This window comes from Crocodylus siamensis, chromosome 12 (assembly GCF_052110815.1).
Source record: "Crocodylus siamensis isolate JL-2025a chromosome 12, ASM5211081v1, whole genome shotgun sequence".
Taxonomy (NCBI): Eukaryota; Metazoa; Chordata; order Crocodylia; family Crocodylidae; genus Crocodylus; species Crocodylus siamensis.
This window is the reverse complement of record NC_143406.1, coordinates 47,674,889-47,688,776: the sequence shown is the minus strand read 5'-3', so window position 1 is coordinate 47,688,776 and position 13,888 is coordinate 47,674,889. Positions and strand designations below refer to the sequence as shown.

At 45.2% G+C, this 13,888-nt stretch overlaps 1 protein-coding gene across 2 annotated transcripts in view; it reads right to left on the bottom strand.

Moving 5' to 3' along the window:
• The window catches only part of LMF1 (lipase maturation factor 1), a 294,472-nt gene that overhangs the window by 174,741 nt on the left and 105,843 nt on the right, over positions 1-13,888 (bottom strand). For both annotated transcript variants that reach the window (XM_090023611.1, XM_090023610.1), the window contains one exon: positions 3,409-3,474. In XM_090023611.1, the coding sequence (XP_089879737.1) occupies positions 3,409-3,474 (66 nt within the window). The remainder of the gene's footprint in view (positions 1-3,408; positions 3,475-13,888) is intronic.

Below are 13,888 nucleotides of genomic sequence, written 5' to 3'. Positions count from 1 at the left end.
AAATATCAGACATATCCTGCATTTTATGTGAACGCCAGTGTCTTTTTGCTTCCGCTCCTCCAGCTACATGAGTGCACCTACTTGTTCAAGAAAAAGGAGCATCCATCATCTAGCAAGCAGCACAGGCTGGAAAACACCATTTCAGTGTGAACGGTATGCTTGGCCATTTCCTCCTTAGAACAGCATAAATAGAGGGTCTGAAGCCATCCAAACTGAAACTGGGGAATGGCTCTCCATAAAGGCTTGGATTAAGGCCCCCAGCATTATAAAGAAAGGGAGGGAAGCGGGGGGAAGTACGCTCTGTTTAATTACCCAAGCCATAAAAACATTTTATACATGATTTCCAACAAAGTGGAAATGTTATTTTCCACAAGCGTAGCTGCTAGTTCTACACAAATAAATAGTGCAGCGTAGGCTCGGCATGGACGAGACGGGGGCCATGTGTTTTTATTAATTCTCTTGGCAAGTGAGTACATGTAGATTTTGGATTGGACACAGGGCTGGAAGACGAGAGCTGGGGTGGCCAAGAGACATCAACCCAGGCTCAACTTGGCTCCGTTCCACCTGCAAGTTGGGCCAAGACCCAGTTTTATCATTTTCAAGACGAGCACCCTCCCCCGTCCTGTATCTTCCCTGCCTTGCAAAGTCATCTGCGTCTATGGTCTCTTCTCCATCTCTTTTCCTCTCACCATTTCATTTGATGCTGATTCACCCTTCTGTACTGAACTTCTCCAGGCCACCTTCTCCCTGCAGCATGGCCACAACAGGACTGGAATGGCAGCCGGTAAATAGGCATGAACTAAGTTGCTAAAGGGATGAAGATACTCTTTCCACTGGTGCAAATCATTAGTGGTACAACCTGGCGATACAAAGGTTGATATGGAAAGGTCTGGCTTTAGAATAACCAGGGAGAAGACAAGAGTTTCAGGGTTGGGGGTGACGGGTTTTTATTTCAGGTGGACATATAAGCCAGCATTATGCCAAGAATATTTTTTTCTGGGCTACAGCCTCTCTGTCAAGCTGCCTGTGATGAACCAACCAAATAGAAATGTTACCAGAGGTGGAACTGGTCTATGCTCCAGGACTTTAATAACCCCCAAATGGCTGGGTTGTTGCTTTCACGTCTCATCTGAAAGACCAAACGCTGAGAAAAAACAACAAGCAAGTTCAATGCTCCTTTCCCATTAGGCTGGCTGCCTGGTGAGAATTTTGTCAAAGATTTCTATCCAAAATGTAATAAGAACAGCATGCTGGGGGGGAAGGAGGGGGCAGTTCAAAATCAGCAGGTATATTATGGTCCTTCATCTCCAAGAGTTTCAATTTGACCTCTTTCTTTTATCTGTAGTAGATTTAAATAATTGATAATGTGATCTGCTCTGTGCCCCTCTTCCTGATTACTTATTTCTGCAGGTGGGTGATCCTACATTATGGACACAACGGAACTGGTCTCAATTAACTTTCCGGGCTTCAGAGCTGATTCTGGTTTTGATTTCCAATTTTTTTTAAGACGACTCAGGATGACTGTTGAAGGTTTGGGTCACTCGAGGGAGATGGTGATGGGATCCCAGTGATCTTGGGTTGAGTTGGATTTTGTCTGAATAGTCCCAGGGGCTTTTGTTACCCTCCCAAAGCAGAAGACAGCTGGGGACAGTCTGCCGTGGCCAGCTTTGGGTACCCCTGCAGGGTCTGCACATCTAAAACCTTTAGATGCCCTCATGCATTATGACGACTCCAAAGAACTCAATTAATTAATGGCAACAGAAGAATAATAGAAATGACACTATGCTATGCCAGCCTCGCTGCTTGTTACCCATATGCAATATCTCCTTTCAATATTTAAAATAAATATATACATACCAAAAATAGGTTAATAACCAAAAATGTCACAATTGGGTTTCCAACCTAGCACCCTGCACATTTATTTCACAGAATTCAGTCCCATTTGACTAGCCTAAAAATGGTAAAAGGAAATGTTACTAGCAACTGGTCATGTTTATCTCATTTCTTGTGTTTTGGAAATTAAGGCCTTGTTCTGACATATGATTGGTGTGGACAGCACTTTGGGCTGGGATACAGCCCTTTTCACTGAGTTAACTTGATTATGCACCCAAGGAACCAGATTTATCTGACCATTTTCCCGGTATCTTCCTCCTCCTAATCCTGAGTTGTGATCAGCTGCAAATCCAGATTATGGCCATAAAAATTCAGGGTGTTTCTGCTCTTTTTGTAATAAATTCCTGGAGCCCGATTACGAATTGTGGTAGGTATTTTCTGCAAAAGAAAAATCGCTAGGATGGATTTCAGCAAGCAAAGAAAACAGCATATAGATATCTAAGGAGATCCAAATGATTCAAGCTCAGCATCATTCATAGCACTTGTGTGTGTGCCCCATTTTTGCTCAAGTACAGCCGCATTTTGGAAAAAGAAACTAAGTCCGTTTAACAACGCTGTGGAGGAATTTCCTATATTTCCTCTCACCCATACGATAGCTCTTAAGGCCAGATCCCAAGACTGTTACACAGTCCTGACTGGAACAAGCTCCTACTGACTTCAGTGCAAACCTCAAGCAAGGGAGGAAACCAAAACATGAGCCAAGATTTTTTCAAAAGCCACTAGCAACTTGGAGAGCCTCAGTTTTGGGGTATCGACCTGATGCTCCGGAAAGAGGCCTCAGTCCTAGGAAGTGTTGAGCACCTGTTTGCTGAAAAATCGTTTCCCTTCAGGAGGCCTGGACTTGACTACTGAAAAAACAGAGACAATTACAAATGACCAGTCATTTTTTAAAACATCGAGCCTGGACTATATAAAAGCACCCCACTTGGGAGGCAAAAAAAAAGAAAAGAAAAAAAGCGAGCAGATATTCCATCTACCCAAAATGAACAAGACGGTCCACCGGTTGCAAAGCCCATTCATCTGGCGCCGCTTCTGAGCGCCAACGCTAACGATACGATATGACTGCAACTGGTTCCTCCAAATTTCATGGGCAGGAAGCTGGCTCATTAAATCAGTCCTTCCAAGCATAATAAACCTTTGTGCGCTCATTAGAAAGGCTTGTGAAAAACTTCATTCAGTCGCATAAAGCTAAAAATGTTTCGGAGGGAAACAACCCAAAATACCTACAGAAATCCAACAGAAAAGACGGGTCTCCACTGGAGGTACTTTTATGCAGTGGGGAACTCCACTGGGTCTCATGGTGTGACTCCTGATTCAAACCAGAGAGGGAGGAATGGGTTTCATGGGTTTGTGGGGGGAACAAAGCTGCGTTTTAGAGCTCACACATGGTTACTGATTACGTTCAAGAGAAATCCCCAGAAACATCAGCCTAGGAAACAACTGCGACCGGCTAGAAGTCGAGACATAGGGAAAAGAGATTTACCTGCAGAGTAAAGTACACAAGAAACCACTTACCTCATAATGATAATACATGCAGGTCAAGTCCCTCCAGCAGCGGTCACCTCGGATTTTAATCAACCCCTGCAAGAAAAAAAACCAAAAAAACAATTATTTCATTTCCTTTATGCTCCAAATTAGCATCTCAGCATGAGAAACACGTTGGTGAAACCACAGAGTGTGAACCGTACGTTATCAATGGAAAGTGGCACGGGGTAGAACTACCATTTTTTAGGGGCCATGGTACTTCTGGGCCCGTATTTCATTTATCATCCTTTGGGGTCTTTGGAAAGGAAGTTTTCAAGCTACAAGGTCCTTCCCATTTCCTATTGATCTTAAGGCATCTGGGTTGTAGCTGTATTGGTCTACAGGCAAAAGGAGCCACGACTCGTGGTCGCAGTGATATCTTTTATTAGACCAACTAGATTTGGACCAAAAAAAATTCTTTAAAAAAAAAGATTTTTTTTTGCAAAAATCTAGCTGGCCTAATTAAAAATATCATCACCACTACCATGAGTCCTGGTTCCTGTTGAGCTTAAATAATTGGGCATATAAAGCTCAGGGGAACACGACACGTTGGTACATGGGCGACAGGGGACGGATGGTATGATAACAGATCCTGGGACAGAGCGGCACGTGGTGCATCAGGGAAACAGGAGTCCTCGTTATCTGGGACCAAACAGAGTTGCTAATCCTGTGCGTGGTGTTTCTAGCGGTAACGAATACTGTGCAAGTCTAGGAGGGACTTGTGAGGTCAAGGCAGTGGTGCTAGGTAGGAGGGAAAGAGCCGGGGCGTATTGTCAAGATGAGAGACAAGGCCGCCTTATCAGTAGTTATAAAAAGAAAAGCGTGCATTTGTATTTCCCTCTCTTCAGCCCATGTCAGCCTTGGGGAAGTGAGAGAGAGGGAAAGCTGGGTTGCCAAACAATGCTATTTAATCTCCATCTGGTAATTCGATTGCTTTGGTTGTGAGCCCTTTCAGATGGGGTTGCCCGTTTATTGCTGGTGCACAGCCGTAGCACAACAGGGCTCCGAGCCCCAATTAGGGCAGCCAGATACTTATGCGATACAAATACCGTGAGCAAAGGATGACGGCAACGGGTACCTAGAATGGAGAAGCCAGACCCAGGGACCCCACGGCTAGACCCAGGCACCAGGTCGAGCCAGTCTGCGATGACTGGCAGCCTCCATTCACGGGCTGCTGAGCCCCCCATCTCCCCATGGACGCCCCTGTTGCAGGGGCATGAAGTAGAAAGAGAAGCAAAGCAAGCCCTGAAAGGAGCGGAAAGGGTCTGACACACAGGCTCATGCAGCCCTGGATGAACTGAAAAGTGACCTTCGAAGATTTTACTTTTTTGCAAAAATTGAGTTGGTCTTAACAAAAGATATCACCTCTCCCACGAGTCCCGATTGCTTCAAACTCAAATGCACTCAGACTTGGGAGCTCAGGATCCATCACACCCCCCTCTTTCTCAATGGCTTGGGCCCCCTGGGTTCTCATATTAAGATTTAATATTAAAACAAAGCAAGAGGACAGGATGCACCACTCTGGGAACTAAGTAGAGGACCTGCGATGGACATTTTGATGCAATCAATGTAATTAGGGAAACAAAAGAGGACAAGGGGAAGGAAGCCAATAGATTTAAACACAGATGGCTACACTAATGACAGGTCTGCTTTACCTCAGGTTAGAGATCGGCAGCAAAATAAGCAGGTAGCAGAGGTTGCCCTGCACTGATATCACAGAGCAACAACAGAGTGAAATTTCCAAATCAGCGGCTCCGCTCCATGGCCGGCAGTAATATTAGGATTAAATTTCTTTCCCTCAGCGATGAAGACTGAAAAAAAAAAGGAATCAGTCGTCCACAGCAGCAAAGACACCTGGTCAGAGATGAGCCTGCTAACGAGGCCGTGCAATCAGGCCATGCCAGCCCCAAGGTATGCAGGTTCGGAGCATCTGCTTTGATGTGCGGTTAAAGGTCTCTGATTAGGATCACAATATCCCAAATTGAGGAAAGCTTCACTAGTCAAAAGGCTGAGCCAAGCTCTATCGTCTGCACACAATTAGGGGAGATCTGCCTACCTCCCTATATTACCTTAATTATACCATTGCTTTGGCAGAAAAGCACGCTTGTGTCCTGGGACAGCATCCTGAAGACTTTATTACCCTTGTGATACAAAAGATCGAAGCCTGGGATTTCCAAACAACAGCTACTCATTTTCAGGGCCCAACTTCAGACTTGCAGGCTGGCAAGCAAGAAAATGAAAATCCTTCTCATGCTCACGAACGTGAACACCACGACCAGTCGCCTGCTACCTTCGGATAAGCATTTTTCCATATTACCGTGGGGTCTCGGGGCATCACAGGGACATTGGCATGTTTGGCGCTGCATAACCACAGAATAAAAAACAATAGGATACTCCCTGCCCCTGGACAGGTTCATCTGATGGGCACTAGATGGTGTAGAGCAAAGGGCTGTTGCTGTAACGGAGCGAGGGGAACTGGTTCCGCTGATGCATTCAACGTTTCAGAAAACAATATTATGGGTTTCTCAAGCGCAGACGGAAACGCTCGTAACCCAGACCACGTGCTCCTGCAGGTCTTTTATGAAACGTTGTTTGGGGCTGTCTCTGGACTCCACTGTGCTCAGACACGCAGGCAGACACTTTCAGACCCTGAAGAAAGATAGAACGTGAAAAGCAGGAGTCGGCTGCCAGCTAATAAAATTGGAAGTAGCAAGAAGAGGAGCAGAACAGACCTAAAACCAGATTGGGGAGCTGCAGGTGAAGGGTCAGGCCTCAGGTAGCAGGTGCTGTATGCACACCCTGATTCGGCACGGGATAGCAACACATGGCCCAGGGTGCTTCGCAACCAGGTGCATCAGCAGTGAGGTAAGGAAGGAAGAAAAAGAAAAGCAGAAATGCAGTGTGGGAAGGCATTTGGAGATCCTGACAGTACTTACTGGTAGAACCGATAACCTTAAAAAAATATATATGTATTTCAGAGACTCAAAGCACAAGTTATAAGAAGCCAGCTCCTCAACTGGCATGAATTAGTAGTTGAAGGTGAAGCAGATGTACCACTTTCTACCACTTTAGGATCTAGCCTGTCACTATTCCTTTTCACCGATTGAAATTCAGTTAGGGGCTCCTTTATTTCACAGGGGTGTAGGGAAGATGTCAGAGGGAATTATGGAAAGCCTATGAAGACCCAATATAACTCAGATGAAATCCCAACACAATATGGTTGCAAAGATGGGAGATCGACCAGCTAAACAATTCTTGGAAAGCCTCTCTCAAGGGGCTTGACCCTGTAGCCAACCAAGGAGATGACAGAAGGATGAAGAGTGTTTGTGCCCGAAAGCTTGCTAAGAAGTTTTTGAACTATTTGAGTTGGTTTAATAAAAGATACCGGATTTACCCAAAAAACCTTGTCTGCCTATTCCCTTAGACCAACACAACTACAACCTACACCCCTGATACTAAAAAGAAACTTAACAGCTCTTCTGATGAACTACCAACCATGGGAAATACAAGCCCTTGACGAGAAGTAATGGGAGCTTATCATGAAAGCACCCAAGGACATCTCGGATTTATGGAGCCTGACCCAGGACTTGTTTAATAAAGGACTAGAAGAAAGTAATATAATTAAGGCAGTCAGAATGGGCTTGTGGAAAACAGGTCTTGACAAACATGTCAGATATCTTTATGACGTGGCATGTTTGGCTGGTAAAGGGAACAGTGTTGAGGTAGCAGAGTTAAGACTTCTGTAAGGAGCACATAACATTTTGATTAAAAAAACCACAGCAATTAAAAAAAAAAACCCAGCATCAACAGAGCACGCTTTAAGTGGATTAAAAACTAGCCGTGATGTCACAAAACCCAGCAGTAAATGAAGAATCAGCATCAAGCAGATCCGTTTCCATCAAGGTCCCTGCCACGGCTGGCACCAGCTAAGGGTTTTTCTGACTATTTGAGTTGGGCTAATAAAAGATATTACATTTACCCAAAGACCCTTGTCTACCTATGTCCTTAGACCAACACAGCTACAACCTACACCCCTGGCACTAGCTAATGCTTTTATCAGGGACCTGGAAGGCAGCAAAATCTTCAGATAACACAAAGCTGGTGGGAGGGATAAATATGCTAGAGAGACGCAACAATTTGGGTTTCTTGGTGAGCTGGGGGCAAGCAAAGTATGTGCAATTCAGGGTAGGGAAGGCACAGGAACAAGGAATAAAGCCCAACATGCCAGGATGGGGAACTCTATCCTGGAAAGCAGCATCTTGGAAGAAAAAAGACGTTGAGGGGAAGCAGAGGGGAGGTAGAAATAATCAGTGAACACGAGCCCCCAGTTTCATTCAAGCCAAGAGAGTGAACACATTCTCTGGATGTATAACCAGGGGAACAGCAACGAGGAACAAGGGGATCCGGTTACCTCCGCACCTGCAATACAACGTCGAGCTCTGGCTTCCCCCGTTCCAAGAAGAGATGTCTAAAAATTGGAGAGGGTTCAGGGAACAGTCATGAGAAAGATTAGACATTTGGGAAACACGTCTAATGGTAAAACACTTCAGCACTCGATGTACTGAGTTCTCGGAGGGAAGGTTAATGGGTGATTTGATTGCAATCTGGAAACAGCTAAATGGAGAGCAGGTATTTGATAACCAGGGCTCTTCAATCCACTGGACAGAGGTATGGCAAGATCCAACCACTGAAAACTCAATTGCAATATTTCTAGCGAGAGTTTGAGGTGCCATCTTTTAAAGCTGAGGTTGATTCAAAAGTGAGGACAACTCCCCGGAGGTTTTGGTGGATTCTCCCCCCATTGCAAATATCTCAGTCAAGATAGGAAACTTTTTCCTAAAATAAAATAGGCTTTAAATTCAGACATGGCTATTGGACCTGGAAGGGAAAAGAACGCATGGACAGTCTATAGCTTGTGTCATAGCAGGGGTCAGGCTAGTCCTGTTGGTCTTGCAAATCTATAAATCTCTCAGAGACCTGTGCTAAGTCAGGGCACCAGCCCTTCTACACTGAAAACACTACTGTACAGCAGCAAGAGAAATGCATGGCACGCAGATCTCAAATAGGCCAACAGGAGGTACAAATGGTACATGAAGGCCAACAGTGTCAGTCTGTGGCACCAGACCTCGCTCAACAGGAAGTGAGCTGCAGAAATGAATAAAAATATATATATATCCTTCACAAAATCAGAGGGTTTTGCCAACTTTGATCAGAACTTCTCTTTCCAAGAAACACATGTTTGAACAAGAGCCTTATTCTGCTCAAAGCACACTCAAATTCACAAATCGACACAGGAAATAAAGTCTATAGAAACACACTCAGGATGGCCGCCCAACCAAATACCAGGGTCTAGATATCTCCTCATAGAAAATGATTGTCTTTTCTCAATAACATCCAAAAAAAAAATTTAAAAAGCCAAACTACGACCAACATATGAAGCTAATCCACAAAGGAAGGCTACATGGTACCTGAAAAATTGTTGATACCCCACCCAACTATGTAGTTGACCCAATCAGAGGTATCACTCGCGAAACTCCTTGCCCCTCAAAGTTTCTTCTCAAAGTTATCACCACAAAGGCAGATGTGGGGGGGCCGGGGAGAACATCTGGTGCCGATGGCTGAAGATGCTTGCCAGGGTCATTGCTTTTGCAACTCCACAGTATGGGAGGAGCGAATTCATGAGTTTGTCCCTCTTTTTTCCGTTACACTCTTAAAGGGCCCTGAAGAAAACCCAGCAAATTTTCTGGCAGCCAATATAGCTTCATTTCCCTAAATATCATCTGCAGATGGTTCTTGCCCTGGAACCTATTCTAAAATTACGGGATGTGTTGATACCATCTAGCAAGATGTGCTATAAGCTGACAGCCCTGTCACAGTAGCAGAGATAGGACATTAAAGAAGTCTCTATGCAACAGCATCAAATAAGAGCCTGTCTTGATGACCTTCTCTCCTACCTCATACAGATCGCTGTCAAGCCCCATTATTCAGCAGAGTTCATTAGAACATGCGTGCTGCAGGCATGAAGATTTATTAACACCAACATCTCCCCTACAACAAATCACTATTCAGTCTTTTTTTTTTTTGATAATACAAAGCATGAAACTTTGACAAGCAAAGAGATAGGTCACTACAAACAGACATTACATTTGCTCCAGGAGAAACCTTTTTCCACTCAGGACAAAGTCCAACCACTTAGACATCACTGGGAGCATCTACATGTTTATTAATGTGCGGTAGTTACCACACAGTTTAATTTAGTACTTGCTTTATGAAGTACTAACTAAAGGAGCAGTAACTAGAGTTACTGCACAGTAGCACCAGCGCATGGGTTTTTAGTGATGCTTACTATGCATTAGCCTAATACTATTGCAGAGTAGCGTATTAGCACGGTTTCTGCCTGGCACGCTACTGCACAGTGTTATTAGGCTACTGCACATTAAGCGTCTCATGTAGATGCACACTGTGTCTGTTTTCCCAGGATAAATCCTAAAAAGGTTCATGGGATAAGAAGTACTGGCGTTTATCCTGGCACACAGCAGTGTGTCTGAATGGTTGCCCTGGGATTGCATCACTGAATCAATGGCAAAAAACTAGCAGCGCATTCAGCCACTCACTAAGCCCTGATGAGAAGAGTGAGACACGCACACGTACATGCCAATCCCAAAATAATTCCGTTCTGGGAAAAACAGAGGCAAAACTGTCCAGAGATAAATGCAACATCTGTTCCTAGCCTCGTAGCTAGTAGCATCTAAAGACAAGGGGTGGGCAAAATGCAGCCCAGGGGCCAGATGCAGACCGCCAGGCCATTCTATCTGGCCTGCAGGGCCCCTAAAAGATTTAGAAAATTAATATTTATCTGCCCTGGGCTGCCTGTCATGAGGCCCTTGATGGCTTGCCAAAACTCAGCAAGCGGCCCTCTGCCCAAAATAACTGCCTGCCGTCCCTGGCTAATCTCTTTTTCGATATCAAAATCTCAATGATCTCGGAGTGAGTTGCCTGTGTTCAATACGGTAATAGTTCTAAGGACTGAATTCCACCGCCATATATATGAATGTGAGTTTTCCATCAACTTCAGTGGAGTTGGATCAGGCACGAAGATCAGAAAACTGCTTGGAAAATTGACCCCTATGTAATATAGCCCAGCTTGTTCTACAATTTCATTCCCTTTCATTTGGTCAACAAGCAGGAGTGAATGGTGTGCAGACACCAGCCCGGAAATGCACTGTATTTTAAGTGCCTACAGACCAGATGGACAGTCAGAGGATAGGAAAGGCAGCCACAGGTAATGTGAGTTCATGCAGAACTGCAACTAGAAGTCAGGTCTCCTGGCTCCCAGCCCAATACCCTGTGTGCTGGGCTATGCTGCCTCAGTCCATCACATAATACGTGAACTCCAGCTGCTTTAACGAATGTGAGATGATGGGCTGGGACAAGTTTCTAGCCTGTCCCTATTTACATTACTTTTTCTTTTGCTTCTTACCATCATCCTGAACTCACAGGAACCCAAAGGATCAAACCAACAGGCAAGAAAATGCAATAGTGTCCTCTGGAGAGCCCTGTACTTTTGCTAACATACTCTCAACTTTTCCAGAGACAGGTCCTGGCTGCCTTTATCTGCGGCAGGTTAAAGTATTACGGCTATGCTGAATTACAGTTAAGGGTAGTTTTATGCAGAGTATGGATTATGGTTGTACGGGATAGTTTGGATAGGGATAGGGTTGGAGGTCCCTTCCAGCCCTACTTCTTTCTGACTTTATGACCCCTGGCAGGCATCTCTGAATCTGGGTTTTCAGTTGGGCTCATTCATGAGACAGGCCTAGCTGCAGTCTTCAGATCAGGGTCAGGGCACAAAATCATTTGACTCACAGGCCCTGCCATGCTCATCATCACTCCAGAGCAAATTGCTCTGGATTTTTTTTCCACCTTTTTAATTTCCTCCAGAGACGAGGAAGTGCTTTTTCACCAGACATATTAATTCGGCGAGGAACTCCTTGCCACGGGAAGTCACTGAGATGAACAATTTAGCAAGCACCCCAGAGACCACTCTTTTATAAGGACTTCAAGAACAATCTGGTTTGGAAGAAGATGAATCTTCATGTTGAGGCCTGAAGCAGCGGTCTTCGAGGCATCTCGTGCCAGTCACCAACAGAGAGAGGTTAGTGGGACTTTTGATTCATTAGGGTAATCCCTATATTCATTCCTAGGTCCCTCGACAAATTTAGCTCCAAGTCTAAGAAAAGCAGAAACCGTGAGAGATTTGTGCTGCTTTTCTAATGAAAGTTTTGCATGGCTTACAAAGCAAGGTCTCGGTATATCTGCTTTAGAAGCAGTCTGGTCTGCTTTAGGAGCAAAGGTTGGGTCTTGAGAAGGAAGAGAGCAGTTTTGGGTGTTGGAGGCCAGCTCCATAAAGGGGAAATGCAGCTAATGCCTTTGCATACACGATTCTGAGATCTCAGGTGGCAACTGCCAGAACCTGACTGCCTTTTTCCATGTTGTCACCAGGGGCTGGTATCTATATGCAAAGGAGCAGAACAAAGGGGCCCTCTATTATGGGTGTGAGGAACATTTTTTTTTTTGGCCTTCAAATAGCTCAGAGAGATTAATGAAAGATGCAAATCAAATGACCTATGAACCAGTTAACATTGGACGACAAGCCGTTGTGACACCGATGCAATGACATTAGTACTGGAGAAGGACGGCTCACACCCACACCCAGAATGAACCACGCCAGCCCAGAGGATCAAGGGAGCCCCGACGCACCCCGATACTTGTCATCATCCCCACCAGCTCCAGGATGCACAATTTCCCACCCAGAGGGAAAAAAAACCCGAGTTGAAATAAAAGTTTGAGGGCAGGGAATGTGATTCTCTCCCCTTGATTTAGTAAGTATCTGGCAATGTTTTAAGTTGTGACACTTGACTGCTATTCAGGTGAGTCCCAGTGAAAGCCATGGTATAGTGTATGCCACTGTAGGTCACACTTCCGCCCCCCAGCCTGGAAGGGGTTCATTAGAGGTGGAAGGATTTCATTAGAGCATCACAGGGGATTTCATTAGACAACTGCAGTAATGAAGCTCACCTGCTACAGCTAGATTTGTCCAGGTAAAATGCAAGACGGAAGATGCTATATGGTCCATCAGAACAGTACGTCGCTGGCATCCCGTGCCAACCCCATGGAGGGATAAAACAGTTCCTTGTCACCGCAATGAGAGGTCTGATGCTTTGAGATGTGCTGATAAACCAGACTCTCCCTCCTACTAGCCTCTTTGCATGCAGCCGTGGTTTCAAGCAAGCTATACAAGATGGAGCTAGTTATTAGACCAGCTCATGAAGTTGGAAAAACTCTTCTTAGCAAGCTTTTGGGCACAAACACCCTTCATCAGGCAGAGGAAGCTATGAGCTCAGAGCAGATATGCCAGCGGGGGCACCAAGTCCTACCAGGAGTCCCAGTCCCTACTGCAAAGCTACCCAGGAGCCGCCTGTGACTGCAATAAGACAGGTACAAGGGCAACCTTTGTGCCCCTACCTGGTCTGTGCCTTTCTGTGCTGTGCCACCTGGAAGCACAGACTCTTAGCTAAACATATGGATAGCTGCCTGGCAGTCATAGGCATGAGCCCCACCGTACCATGGCACCAACTCAACTCCCAAAATGATATGCCAAGACAGGGAAGTCAAAAGACATGACCAAATAGGAAAATCTGTAAATGTGTGGCCTTCGTTAGCAGCAATCGACTGATCTAAAACCAATTTAAACTATCTGCTTACAGGCGTGTTTATGGCATGTTAATGCCCAAATCAAATTCTGCAAGTCTGGCCAGTGATTTTAAGGGGAGAAAGCAACAGAAGAAGTGGATTAAGAAGAGAATTTGTATCTAACTGACCGTTTTAGCCGGTGTGGAGGAGGGAGGAAATGTCGAGCTTGACATCTGCTGCAGTTTCACGTTTGCTGGATTACTTTCAATCTGCTAACAATTCCCAATCCATTGTCAAGACTTCTCTGTGTATATTGAACGGGCCAGTCCTGCACAGCTGCAGTGCATTAGACTGCCATAATGCACATCAAAGCATGGGAACCAACCCCTGTCCCTAAATCTCAGACCAGCAACCGCTGGGTGCATCGTGGACATAACGCGAGTGCTCTCCTCCAGGAAGTGCAGAGAAGGGGCAAGCAACCAGAAGGAAAAGAAATCCTGGGAAGAACCCCGTTACACAGACCGCACCTGAGCTGGAAGCTGTTCTCCTCCCATCTCGGGTAAGTGAAGTGAAAATTATACAGGGCTCAATGGAGAAAACTTTGGATGCAAACGGAAAGTGAAATGTAAAGGGAAAAAAAAAATTCCTCCGGGACAACCTTTGGTGGGAAGTGTGCATAAATATGCAAAGAGTCTGCCTGTACATTAATGCTGATTTAGAAAGCACGTCTTAAACATCTGAAAAGAAACACAGAGGTAAGACTTCCAGCTCGAATTCA